Genomic DNA, 13,487 nt, shown 5'->3' with positions numbered 1-13,487 from the left:
GGTTTGTTTGACAGTATGAGAGAATCCCTCCTTCACATATGACACATCTTTTTTGCTTGCTCATGAGTCATGACTCATAATACAAGGTCAACCTGCTCCCATTGCAACACATACAAAATCAATTGCTATTATTACTCCTATTGCCCCAGAGACGGGTTTTACTGGTTTTCCCTAGTGAATGCACAGGGCATTTATACTTTTATGGTAACGTTCTCATCTCCATACAGCTGATAAAAGCACATAACAAATGTGTTAGAACAGCTATTATAAAGTAATGGTGATGTCTGATTCCTCATGCAGTTCAACAGTAAGTCTTTTTATAGACTTCTATATCCCATAGAAATCTATAACACTGTCATTCTAAATAAGGAACTCTTGAGATGCTATGCCATTTCATAGAAATCCATAACACTGTCATTCTAAATAAGGAACGCTTGAGATGCTATGCCATTTCATGCTTTAGTCCAATGTCCAAACCCCTGTACCGAGCTTATACCTATTATAAAAGCAACAGCAGATTATCATGTGTGATAGAGAAACACATGGTCTAACACAGGAAGCCCAATTGTTACCACAGGAAGTTCTAGCTCTTGAGCTCTTTGGAAGCTGGGAAGTCAGAAAGCCAATGGTGGTTACAGAGGTTTCAAACAGGAGATGACTCCCCATATGAACCAAATTCAAACCAAAGATATCAGAAAACAGAGGGAAAGAAAGCTGAACAGATTCATGAACAACGCACAGAGCTACTTTAATGATCTATAACCCTAAAACAATATTGTGGGGTTCATTAATAAAGAGGAGAGGGAAATCTGAGAAGATATGAGAAGATAAATTTACCAAGCTCACAGTCCTTACAATGGGTGTATTATTGCTTGCTCTTATTTCATGCAGCTGTCAAACCAAATGATTTACATACATACTATATTTGGGCCTTGGCTTGATTAAAAAGAGTTGCAGCAGAACAGAAGAACTGTTGTTTTGTCCTTTATAAAAGACATTTAAGAAATTTGGTGATAAAAATAGATAAAAAAATATATTAAAACCAATAAGCACTATTATATGTGACCCTGGACCACAAACACAGTAATAAGCCACATGGATATATTTGAGGCAATGACACATTGCATGGGTCAAAATTATGGAATTTGTATTTTGTGACAAAAATCATTAAGTTATATGAGATAATGTTCCATGAAGATATTTTGTAAATGTCCTGTAAGTATATATATATATATATATATATATATATATATATATATATATATATATATATATATATATATATATATATATATATATATATATATATATATATATATATATATATATATATGCTATGTAATATGTCTTGATTACATTAAGCACTATACAAATATATGTTGTGCTTTATTTAGACAGGCTACCTGTATAAATATCCTAAATAAACAATAGCCTATTTGTTAACTAAAACTAGGCTACTGTATTCCTACATTTCTAACTGGTAATCCTTCGATAAACACTGAGCCCCACCTAGTATCAGTCTTGTTTAAAAATTTAATTCCACAAATTGTGAATTTTGCCTCTGTTTTAGAGAAAATGCAGTTTGGTGTGTTTTGATTTGTATTTTATTTGTAGGCCTATTTATTTTGTTGTAATTATCAAACATTAAGCTCTGATGTAATCTGATATGACGCTCTAGTAAATATACAAGAATGATTTAAACTCTATATTTGGCAGTGTGCATGGACACTCATGGGAAAATGCCTGCGAGTTTCTGATCACATGACTGGAAGTGTAGGATTTGACTCCAGCTGGGAGAGCAGAGGAGAGGAGCGTGTTCAGCAATACACGCATTCAAAACACTCGCGTGTCCGCGTACCTCTGCGTGGATCTGTCACGGAAAACTATTGCATTGATTTCTTGAAACTTTTAAAGCTTTTACCCTGTTGCCTTTTTAATACATCAAACAGGGATATTTCGGCAGCGTCATGGGAATTGGGAAGTTTACCGGCTGCGCTGTGGAATAGCCTAAGTCGTGGATCCGATGTGTTTTCTTCAGTATCAGGAAGAAATACGAGCTAACTTGGAGAGAGGTGGAGAGGTTTAACTTCTTACTGACATTCCTCGTTTTTGCTTTCTTTGAGTTTGATTCAAAGTTATTAAGAGGCAAGATGGCGGCCGATTCCGTGCAGGTGAGAGAATTATTTTATATTTTATTTACTAACCGTGCGCTTCAACATCGTCAACACTTTGATATCGGCATCCATGTTTACATCTGTTCGCTACTTTAACATTTCAACACTTATCTTAAGGATTAGATAGGAGCGACTTTTCAATGTGTCTGAAAGGGTTAAATGTGGCCTAGAAATATTGACACAGAGACCAACTGTTGCTTTAATCCCAGCCCATGCCTATAGTCAAACTATCCATTTTATTATACATACATTGTATTATATACTGATATTGTGTTTACATAAACTCAGCAATTAGAACAGCAGTTGCCCACTGTTTTGTACCTCGTTGTGCTGGTTCGCATAATGTAGCTCTTTTGTATAATGCTACTTACTGTAAATATTACCGTTGAAAAAAGTTATGTTTGATATGTTGACTGTTTGAAAAGTAAATAGGTTTTCTTTGTGTATACTGTCTAAATTGACTAATAACGTCCTTTTTGTTCATTCAAAAACCATAAGAGCTGTTTTCAGGAAGGAAATATTAAATTAATAAAAACGTTTGGCTAAACAAGTGCGTTTGTGCACATTAAATAAATGTAGAAACTGTGGAGCAGACCCTCTCTTTCCTGTCTGAGTCGTCGTGAGGGAAAATATGGAGTAAAATCTATTATTAGTAACATATCCTGAACGATTCCACCCTGGCAACTCCCTGAAACACTTTTGAATTTTGTGAGGCAACGTCAGCAGGGTTGCCAGGTTTTCGCAACAAAACCAGCCCAATGGCCAATCAAAAATAGCCCAAAAGTAGCCCAATGGCCAATCCAACTAGCCCAATACCAAAAAAATCATTATAAAGCACTCCAATACACATTTTATGGTAGTGTTATGCACTACACACCATTTATACTAAAAGATAATTGTATAAGTATAAGTAAGTAACTGTATAAGTAATTGTAAACAGTCTATTTTCATAAATAAAATCATCTTACCTTAAGATTGACAGCTGATGAACGTAATGATGAGCTGATGAGCTTAAAAACGTAATGGATGCGGGCGGGAAAATGCAGAATTACAACTCCAGTGGAAGAGAACCACAAACTTGTGAAATTCATTTCAAATTAAAAATAATGTAAAATAAACATTGCAAGATATTCCTCATTAAAGGGGGGGTGAAATGCTGTTTCATGCATACTGAGCTTTTTACACTGTTAAAGACTTGGAAATACACTGTTAAAGACTTGTCATACACAGAAGATTTTTCAGAAAATTCTTCTGTGTATGACATTTATTTTTTAAATTATTCTTTACCAGCAACAACCCTGGAGAGCACGCATTCGGTTACCATGGAAACGAAAACAGCCGGTGCGCGCCGCAGCACACACACACACACACACACACACACATTAGCGGACAAGCCCAGCAGTGCCACCGTACCTCACAAAGTGTGCGCTTATCAGCACAGTTATGCTGATACGATATTGCTTTTGTCATCATCCTAGAATCCTTGTTATCATTGGTGGAATATGAATTGGCTAAAGTAAAATATTTATTTCAACAGAACCATTTCAGCTAAAAATAACTGATGCAATTAGTTAAACCTTTAACCCGCGGAATAAAAAATCAACCCGCGGCAAGTGGTTAAAAGTAGCCCAATTCCGCGGGAAAACCGCGGACTTGGCAACACTGAACGTCAGTGTTTGTTTGCCTGCTTTTTTATGAAACGCGTTTTTAAAAACATTCAGGTTGCACTTTATTTTAAGATGTCATTATTACAGTGTAATTATATACAAGCAATATTAATTAACTACATGTACTTAGGGTTTGGTTGGGTTAGTTGCATGTAATTTTATGCAATATTTACTTAGTTGCTATGGTAATTACATAAAATAAACTGTTACCAACATTCCTTTTAAAATTATGTTGGAAGTTGCTTAAAGAATATGTAGTTGTAAAATAAAACTGAGCAGCATTGAGCACTATGCAGTTTTTGATTTATTAGTGAACTTACTGAAGTATAAACTGGCATTTTGTGAATGGAAGGTCAAATATGTAAAAAAGGGTCTTAATTTGATGGTCTTCACATCATTGGTCATGTAACCAACATTTGTATCTGATGTGGATCTGTTTCTTTTTTTATTGTAAGGCATGTGTCATCAAATATAATGCTATGTTGTGCTGGTTTTAGATTTTTTATTAATTTACTATAGTAAACCCTTTACATTTAGTTTGTGACATCTAAACATTGTACAACAGCTGTCATTGTAATGAGGCATATCTTTCAAACTTTAAGATAGAATAAAGTGCAAACAATTAATGACAAACAGTAAAATAATAACTATACATTTTAAATCAGGCTCTTGCAAATATGATCCTTTCTGAACTCCGGTCATTCTGTTGTTTAGTTTGATTGATTTGCTTTGGTTGTCTCTTGCCCACATCATTTCAGGGAGGCACAACTGAAACCGAACAAGTAAACTGATACTCTGTTTGAATGTTCAGAGGGACTCTGGTGCGTTGGTTTTGGCTGGAGTCTGGGACAGGTATCCTCTTTGGCATGGCCCATATCAGGAGCCAAATCACCAGTTATTGAAGGAGAGAGATAGCCTGGCTCTGTCCTCCTACGTACTTCCGCTCAATAATAAAAAAAAAAATTGTAGTTCTGTAATGGCGGTGGAGAAAGATGCGAACGAAACCATTCATTCTGTTGTGGCACCGCTGCCGAATGTCCAGAAGTTAAAGCCGAAGCAAGAACAATCTTTGCTGGGGTTTGTTGGTGGCCATGATGTTGTGGCCCTCCTTCCCAACACAGTGAATTTGAGAAAAGTTTGATTTTCCAGATCACTCTGTTAGTGTTGAAGGAGTTGGCTAAAGCCCTATTCGGACGGTAACTGTTTATTGTGGGGTATTGTCATCATTTTACAGGGGCTAATCAGTTATTTTATTGCCGTCCGTCTCCCATCACCCGCATAAAAATCCCTGGCCGAATTACCTATTTCCTTTGAAAAACACCAAGGTCATGTGGTGATGTAATAGCTGTCTGAATCCACATCTCTGAGTTTTCAAGAATATATTACTTCAAAATTCACTGTTTATAATAATTTTTGAACACTGCAGAGCATCGTACGGTTGCGCTTTGCTGTTATTTGGATGCATTTCTAGACTTGTATTTCTTTAAAATACTGGCAGGTATTTACAAGAGCAATATATTTCATCACCGCTCAAACAAATGAAAATAAAATCATATAAACATTTGAATTGGTCCGTTATTTATATCAGCATTTATTATACCAAGCATATGACATTTTATTTACATCATACAATCATGTTACGGACCACGTGATCAACGCGTTCCCGATCACACAACTCTCTTGTCCACCGTGGCGGGAATAAATCCCAATCCGAAAGCACAAGTTTTAGGTTTTATCCTATGGTTTTATCAATGAGGCGGCCTGCACATTTATTTTGACGGATTTTCATGTGTGAAACAGGTGAAGGGCGCATGATGTACGTCACGATCAAACATTAGCGATTGGTTATGGCAGATCCAATAGTTTTAAACTTCAGCAGAGGATCCGCCTTTCGTGGAAATAAACGCTTGTCAATGGAGCGTGGCCAGACTCTGTACAAATGAAATCTACGAGAGTCTGGTAAGATCAGGCTAGGAGAGAGAGGCATTCGTTCAGAAATCCCACATTCTTTGGTGGGAAGTTATTTGTAGAGCTGAGGGAAGAGGATGTAAGGATAAGCTATTTATTATATATATATATATATATATATATATATATATATATATATATATATATATATATATATATATATATATATATATATATATATATATATATATATATATATATATATATATATATATATATATATATATATAACATGTAAACATCTGTGCTTAAATAGTATTGGTTAAAGGTAGTAATTAGTTCACCCAAAAATGAAAATTATCCCATAATTTACTTGCCCTCAAGTCATCATATAGGTCAAGTAATTTCTGTATGATGCCATTCTTCTTTCAGCCACATGCACACAATCCACTTGTAATTATAATATATAATACACAAGTTATATAAAAAATAAAAAAGCTCTTCCAAGATTTTTAATGGGAGTCAATGGTACACAATTTTTAAGCCCAAAAAAGCACATTCATCCATTAATAAGTAAGTTAATAAAGGCCTTCTGAAGCGAAGTGATTCATTTTTGTAAGAAAAATATCCATAATTGTACATTACATTTATAAACCATAAAGGCTATGTATGCCATATGGATGTTTGGCATCTCATTGTTTTGTTACCTTTGGTTTTGGTTTCAATCACTGGACTTCAATCCTAAACTGACACTAGCACTGCACGATTCTGGATCAATTGAGAATCTTGTTCTTTTTCCTTTTTTTTAATAGAACGATTCTAAAATATAGACAACTGATCAAAATAGCATGTCATTTACTACTGGTTCTGACAAAATGTTAATGTTAATTTCTTTTTTTAAACCTATTTAATTAGTTTGAATTAATTATTTTAAAAATAGTTTTGAGTGAATGATTCAATGACTCACTCATACAGACTTCACTTGAACTTCAGCTTCACTTCAGCGTTTTTAAATGAATGAATCATACATTTAAAAAAAATAAAAAAAATGTTTTTACTGCTGACCAGTGCAGACATTGGTGCTTACATCTAAACTATAAACTAGCTATCCTAGTACTTGTGTGATAATTTGAATAATTGTAAAACAGAAATAATGAGACTGTGTCTGAGTGGTTGAAAATACATGAATATTCGCCTGTGATCATTCTTGGCAGAGGTTTAATAGACAAAGCCAAATCGCAATTAGGAGTGATCACATTGGTTTGAATCGAGATCACTATCTTTTAACGATTAACCGTTCAGCTCTCTAACTCACAGCGTATATGCATGCATACATTGCTCTCCCAATTCTAACCAAATAGACAGCAAGGTACTGCCCAAAATGCCATTGTTACCTATTGCAAAAATAAATATAGAGGTAACATTTTTCAGAATGCATGTGCTATAGGAAGTTATAATGAAGAAGTACATGAAATGGACTTCTGTGTTGAGAATTATCAGATCAGTCAAGTAACAGGGTTTTCTCAACTGAAGCTGGACAATGACATCACTGTTTTCTTCAGAGCTGCTGTATAGATAAATGAATAACTAATGTCTTTTTTCAATGGAAATGAATCAACACTGAACTTACTTAAGCTGTACAATTGACAGTGTTTTCTTTTAAAGCTGCTACAGGCAAAATAAACATTGTTGCATTATTTTCCTCTTATCCCTCTAAAGCTGCTTTGAAACAATCTGTATTGTAAAAAGCTCTTTATAAATAAAGGTGACTTGACTACAGTATAACAATTTATCAGTAAACTTAACTATACTTACTTGTATTTCTATTCTATTGTATATATTGCATATGTCAATAATATTGCATCTCAACAACAGCGATACCAATTCATTGTCCTTCCATTTATAATTGCCTTCATAACATTCAAAAGCTGAAATATAATTTAGTGTTTAGTGCTTTATAAATCCCTGATTAAAATCTGATGTCATAATAACAGATCCACTAGCGTTCATTAGAAGGTTTTACCTGTCGATGTCAAATGCTAAAAAAAAGTATCTTGGATTATGGGTCAACCTAGTGCTAGATTTGTTTCCGATGAGGTGCGTGGGACTCTTGTGCGAATAAGGTGAAGTAAACAAGGTAGTGGGGCTGAATTGTTTGAATTATTTAATCTTTATGAAAGATTGAATGTTTATTAAATATTGTTTCAAATGAGTACATTCAATTTTTTATGTTCTTAGAGTTGAAAATCTGAACTAGTTGCTAGGCAAACATACATCCCATCCATCAATTAGCCACATACTGTTTAAGAACCCCCAGGTCAGACAGGAAGGGACGGCCTGATCAACGTGTAAAATGAGCAAATGTTTTTTTTTTTTTGCCATTTAACGGAGAGTCTGTCTGTCCTTTAATCCTCATTTTTACTTGGCAAGTCACCTGACAACACTTTAATCTAGTTCCATAAAGCAATCTGTGCAAGACGTTTCCTAAATGATCTTTGCCGGAGCACAAGGTCTGTTGGCTTACAGTACGTGTTTGCTGTGAGTGTGAGTTAACCGGCGTGGTGAAGGCAATGCAGCAGATAAGGTCATCATGGGTAAGAGTAGAGTCTTTTCACTGCTGTGGGTCCTGGGGGTCATGGTAAAACCATAATAGGATGAGCTCTGAGATAAAACTGAAAGAATGATTCTCAAGCCCTCATTGGCTCTGAGCTCACCTAATGACTCTCTCTTCAGTGGGTGGAGTCTCAAAGAACTGGCCAGTCACTGATGATGTCATGGAGTTCCAGCATAGTTCTGTGGAGGTCATCACATGTTGGAGCTTTTCTTTCTTCCAGTTTTTAAGCTTAGTTTTTGAATTTCTGTGCTGTTTTCGTAATCGCAAAAGTAAGTCTGAACACATGGACACTAAAATTTGAGATTCCAATATTTAAAAAAATAGATTTTATATTATAAATATATATTTTCAATTGCATTTTAATATTCAATTGTATTATTTGTTTATTATTTATATTTAATCATTTTCAGTAGGGGTGTCCCCGACTAAGGATTTACACATTCTTTCTATGGTCAACTGATAGTCGAAACATCTATGTGTTTGTGTGTGAATGGGTTAAGAGGTGGCAAGGCACTAGTCAGCAGGAGGGTACACCCTTTTTTATTTTCTTTTACACCCTGCACACAGCAACAACTTTTAATAAAGCGACCAAAACTGCCTACCAACTGACAGACGAACTGACAATGGCTTTCTTATTAAATTAAGGTTTAAATAAAAGGTCAAGTAAACAGTCGTAAACCGTTTTCTCGTAACATGTTAAAGCCGTGATCGAAAAACAGATCACACAAATATATAAAAGAACATTTTGATAAATCAGCCTAAAAATATACCTGCCTAGAGAAGAAAAGAACAGAAGAAAAGAAGAGTTTGCTTACATGCCTGTTCTTAAGCCGATTGTGCCTAAAGGGGGTCGCACACCGGACGCAAAGCTCAGCGACGCGCCTCCGGTATCTCACACCGCCACCAGACGCGCACATTATATACACGTGAGCTCAATTTTGAATCGACTTCTGACAGAAGAGCTGCACGATAGGTTTATCTTGTAGCACAGGGTAAAATCAGTATGTACATTGACGATTTGAGGGAGATATAATATAAATTATATATATATATATATATATATATATATATATATATATATATATATATATATATATATATAATATAAATTTAATATAAAACCTTAAAGTGGCGCGGCAGGATTTTTAACAACTTCCTGAGTCGCCGCGGACAGGCACCGAATGCCGCCATCGGTGTGTGTACATTCAATGTGTTTGAATTTTATAGGCGCAGTGCTCAGCTCAGCGCCCTTAAAGAGGTCGCACACCGGACGCAAAAATGTTGGATGCCAATACGTCTTTAAAATATTGAGCACCCCCATATTGCCAAAATGGTATGACACTCGTTTCATAACACCCGCGAAGATTGTGATCGGTGGTCAAATCCGGCTCCGCATATTGATGCAACGAATCTTCGACTATTTGGGGTCACGTCTAATTTTCAGTTATGTGCATGCACTAATATAATGCTGTTTTAAAAAAAAGAGAAGACTTACCAAGGGTGGAACATTTTAGATGCATTCAAATCGTTGAATTTTTCTCATTGAGAGGAACTCTGAATGTCAAAGAGAGAGAATGAATCTGTTGTATCAGTTTCAGCCTTTCTCTCTGTTTGAGTCACTATGAGTCTCATTGAAACGACACTGACCGCACTAAGGAACAGCTATTTCAGAGATTCTGCTTATTTAGATATTACTTGTATGTCCTGAATATGATATGTCTAGACTATTTTAAAAAGGTTGAATGCTAAAGGATTAATACTCTTCTGTGTTATAATAATAAAAAAAGTGTACTCTAAACACAAGTGCAGTACAGTAGTGGGTGAGCTACTGAGCAAGTTTACTATCTAAGAAAAGCCATACGTATGGTGCTTACGTGATATGTATTATTTTACTAATCATGCACAGTTGTAGAAGTGTTTTGACTGGTCATAACCTAGTATTCTGCAAGCAAGAAAACGCACAGAAAAAGTCTTTATTAATGGTTAATCTGCCCCTGTAATCGCAAAAGAGTCAAAGTTGCCGTTTTTTTTTACTGCCACTTGTATTCATTTTAGCTGGAAACTGTGTTGATTTATATGTATAGGTGTTCTTGGTTTTAGTTGTTTGGTCTTTTGCAAAAATGTAGGTGGCACGTTTTTTCCAAAAAGCCTGGGTTGAAACTCCCTTTAACTTTATCAGTGACAAATCAGTTTCTCACAAATTCTCACTTGTCTAAAATCTTGTACCGGTAAATGGTCTGAAGGTCTTTGCTACCTCAGTGCCACAGGCCATGTGGCAACCTGCTGCCTGCTGTATGGCAGTTTGTTATGCAATGTGGGCACTGTGTTCGCAGTGAGTGGATTTGTTCCTCAGCCAGGTTCTTCTCACAGGGTGGGGCATTTGTTACTGGAGAAAAATCCAACTCGGAGTCTTGGCCAATGTCCTTTTGTTCTTCATTTCTCCCTTTTTTTTTTTAATGTACATTTTGTATATGTTTTGCCCCCCCCCCCCCCACCACCACCACCACCACCACCACACACACACACACGAACACACACAATTCACTGACTCATGCTCTTGGCGTGGTCTTTCTTTAGTGCCAATTCCTGGCTTTTCTGTTAGCTGCATTACTTTCCGTTTTAAGCCAGCCAAGGCTACATGACTCTCCACAGCCGGCACACAGAAGTTTCCCTGTCTCACTAGCCACATTTCCATTACAGATTTGTGTGAAACTTTTGCAGTGTTTTCTAAATGCAGATAAAAACTATTGTGAAATGATTGTTTGCATTAACCGATGTTATGCGACTAAAACTTAATTTCTTCCTCTCGCAATAAGTCATTTAAAAAAATCATGGCAACAGATATTGGTACGTTTATGTATATCCCAGCCACCGCACTAGCCATTATTTTTAATCGAAAGAGACATAAACGTATCCATTAGACGACGGACGGTATGGATTTTTTCTTACCGTGGTTGAAAAGCAAGAAATTCCCACGGTTCAACAAACATTTGCAAATTAATTAATCACCAAAACCATTAGTTTTTTTATTGATTTACCATGTAACGAAATTATCATAATTGGTTAAATGAAGTCGCTGTGCCACCTACAGGCCTTGGGTGTAGTGTAGGTTGGTAAAGAACAGGCAAAATGTCCATAACTACATTAACCTTTTGATAGAATAACCATGACTTAGTTTTCATTTTAACCATTATCGTGCAGCCCTAGAGAAATGATTTGTGTTAAAGGTCCCATGGCATGAAGAGTTAATTTTATGAGGTTTTTCAACTTCAAAATGAGTTACCCTAGCCTGAATGTTGTCCCCAAGTGGCTCGAAATTTTGAGCGGTGTAAACCGAGTTCTGGCTATCTTTCTGTGCCTTTGAGAAAATGAGAGCTCAGATGAGCTGATCTTGAATTCTCCTGTTATGACGTCATACCAGGAAAGGTTACCGCCCCTTCCTCTGCTTTGCCAGCCCAGAGAATTAGTAGAGAAAGGATTAAGTTTATCAGTGGATGTCAGCACTGTACATCTTTTTTACACATCTTTTTTTGATGTAAAAACCATACTAACAATATAAGTACACCTCAGGAAACATTATAAAATAATAAAACAATCCATTCCATGGGACCTTTAATCCGCAGATCCACCGGAGCTGCAGTGGGTGTAAGCTACGAGGCATCCAGCGCAAACTTTGCCTTTGTTTAGTATTACTAAGAATTTAAAGTCATTGTTGGTCGTTTAAAATATATATGAACTTGTGCCTCAATTAGACTTTTTTTTTTTTTTTTACTTCCCGATGTTTATGGACTTAACAATTTTTTATAATGTTGCTGCATGCAGCTGTGAGTCCTGAAAATGTGCAGGCTTGTATTAAGCGTTGCTGCCGTTCCAACAATTAGCATCCACTATAGAGTTTTATTTTGTGAGAAACATGACTGGATTAGAGATGAACATGAACAGTGCATAATCGTCCATGCGTGTCCCTTAATGTATAGTCACAATTAGAGTTGTTTTTATTTTTTATTTTTTTGTGGCCGAAATTTCAATAGGAATCACGTGAATTGTGTAAGGGCGAAATATTTACCCAGGCAGATTTCACAATGGGTTCAAGTTGGTCAGATGGATTTGCCTCGTTGACCAACCTGTTTGGTTTCAAAGTGATTTCTGTTGTGATCTGTGCTTTATACATCACTGCACTACTGAAATACACAATGGCCCTTTTTCAACACCTTTTCCTGCTTCATGGAGGCTTCCCAAATAGTGAGGAATTGTTGTCTCTTATGCTTTTCTAGTCTACATGCAAAACAAGCAACTTTCTAATGTGGCCAGATGTAAATTAGTATTTTGTGTGGTTCTGATTGGTTGAATTTAAGAAAGGAGATTTTTAAGGCATTGTCTTTGGCCCTCATTATTTTAAGACCACCATGACCTCCGTCCGAGTTGCCGTCATTTAGCAATAGCTTAACACAAGGCTTATCCGACATCAGGCTTACCTTGAATGGAACTCTCCGCTGCCAAAACTGGTTTCCACATTCACAGGCTGTCCTTGTTAGAGCTCTGTGCTGCTTTATAGTTTTACATTTAGAGTGGGAATGTATATTAGATTCCCTAAGATTGCTTGAGGGGTTTTGTGCTATTAAAAGGGAACAATGTTGGGATCTGTGTGCACAGCTGGAATCGTCTATTTCTTGGTAAGAACTAGTTCTATATTGCTCCTAAACTATGCACACGTTTTATTTACCTTTTTTTGTTATGTGATTATAGAGGACAGAATCTTTGGGTTACTTAAAAGCCGAAAATAAAAAGAATAAACATGTATAATAACTATTTAAAATATTATGAAGGCATTTCATTTCACAGCAGTAGTTGTATTTTAAAACAGTAACTATAAGGAAAATTGTTATGGGGTATAAATATAATATCACTGCAGTATTCAGATAAGTTAATGTGCTTTTGTTTTTTCTTAAGTATGGTACGTTTAACAGTGTAATGTTTCTATTTTATCCTTTTGTTGGGTTGTATTACATTTACAATTTTAAAATATAATTAATTTAAGGTTTAAAATAATATTTTTTATTTTTATATTATTTTGTCTGTGTGACACACATATATATATATATTATAAATGTATTACTTTTTTTT

At 35.7% G+C, this 13,487-nt stretch overlaps 1 protein-coding gene across 2 annotated transcripts in view; it reads left to right on the top strand.

Annotated features, from left to right (window-relative positions):
- The first annotated feature begins 1,755 nt into the window (after nucleotides 1-1,755).
- Nucleotides 1,756-13,487, top strand: part of pkn2b (protein kinase N2b) — a 63,730-nt gene continuing 51,998 nt past the window's right edge. For both annotated transcript variants that reach the window (XM_067459560.1, XM_067459559.1), the window contains exon 1: nucleotides 1,756-2,171. In XM_067459560.1, coding sequence (XP_067315661.1) covers nucleotides 2,151-2,171 — 21 coding nt within the window. In that variant the 5' untranslated portion in view covers nucleotides 1,756-2,150. The remainder of the gene's footprint in view (nucleotides 2,172-13,487) is intronic.

Source organism: Pseudorasbora parva, chromosome 12 (genome assembly GCF_024679245.1).
Source record: "Pseudorasbora parva isolate DD20220531a chromosome 12, ASM2467924v1, whole genome shotgun sequence".
NCBI lineage: Eukaryota > Metazoa > Chordata > Actinopteri > Cypriniformes > Gobionidae > Pseudorasbora > Pseudorasbora parva.
This window is presented reverse-complemented; position numbering and strand designations above follow the sequence as displayed.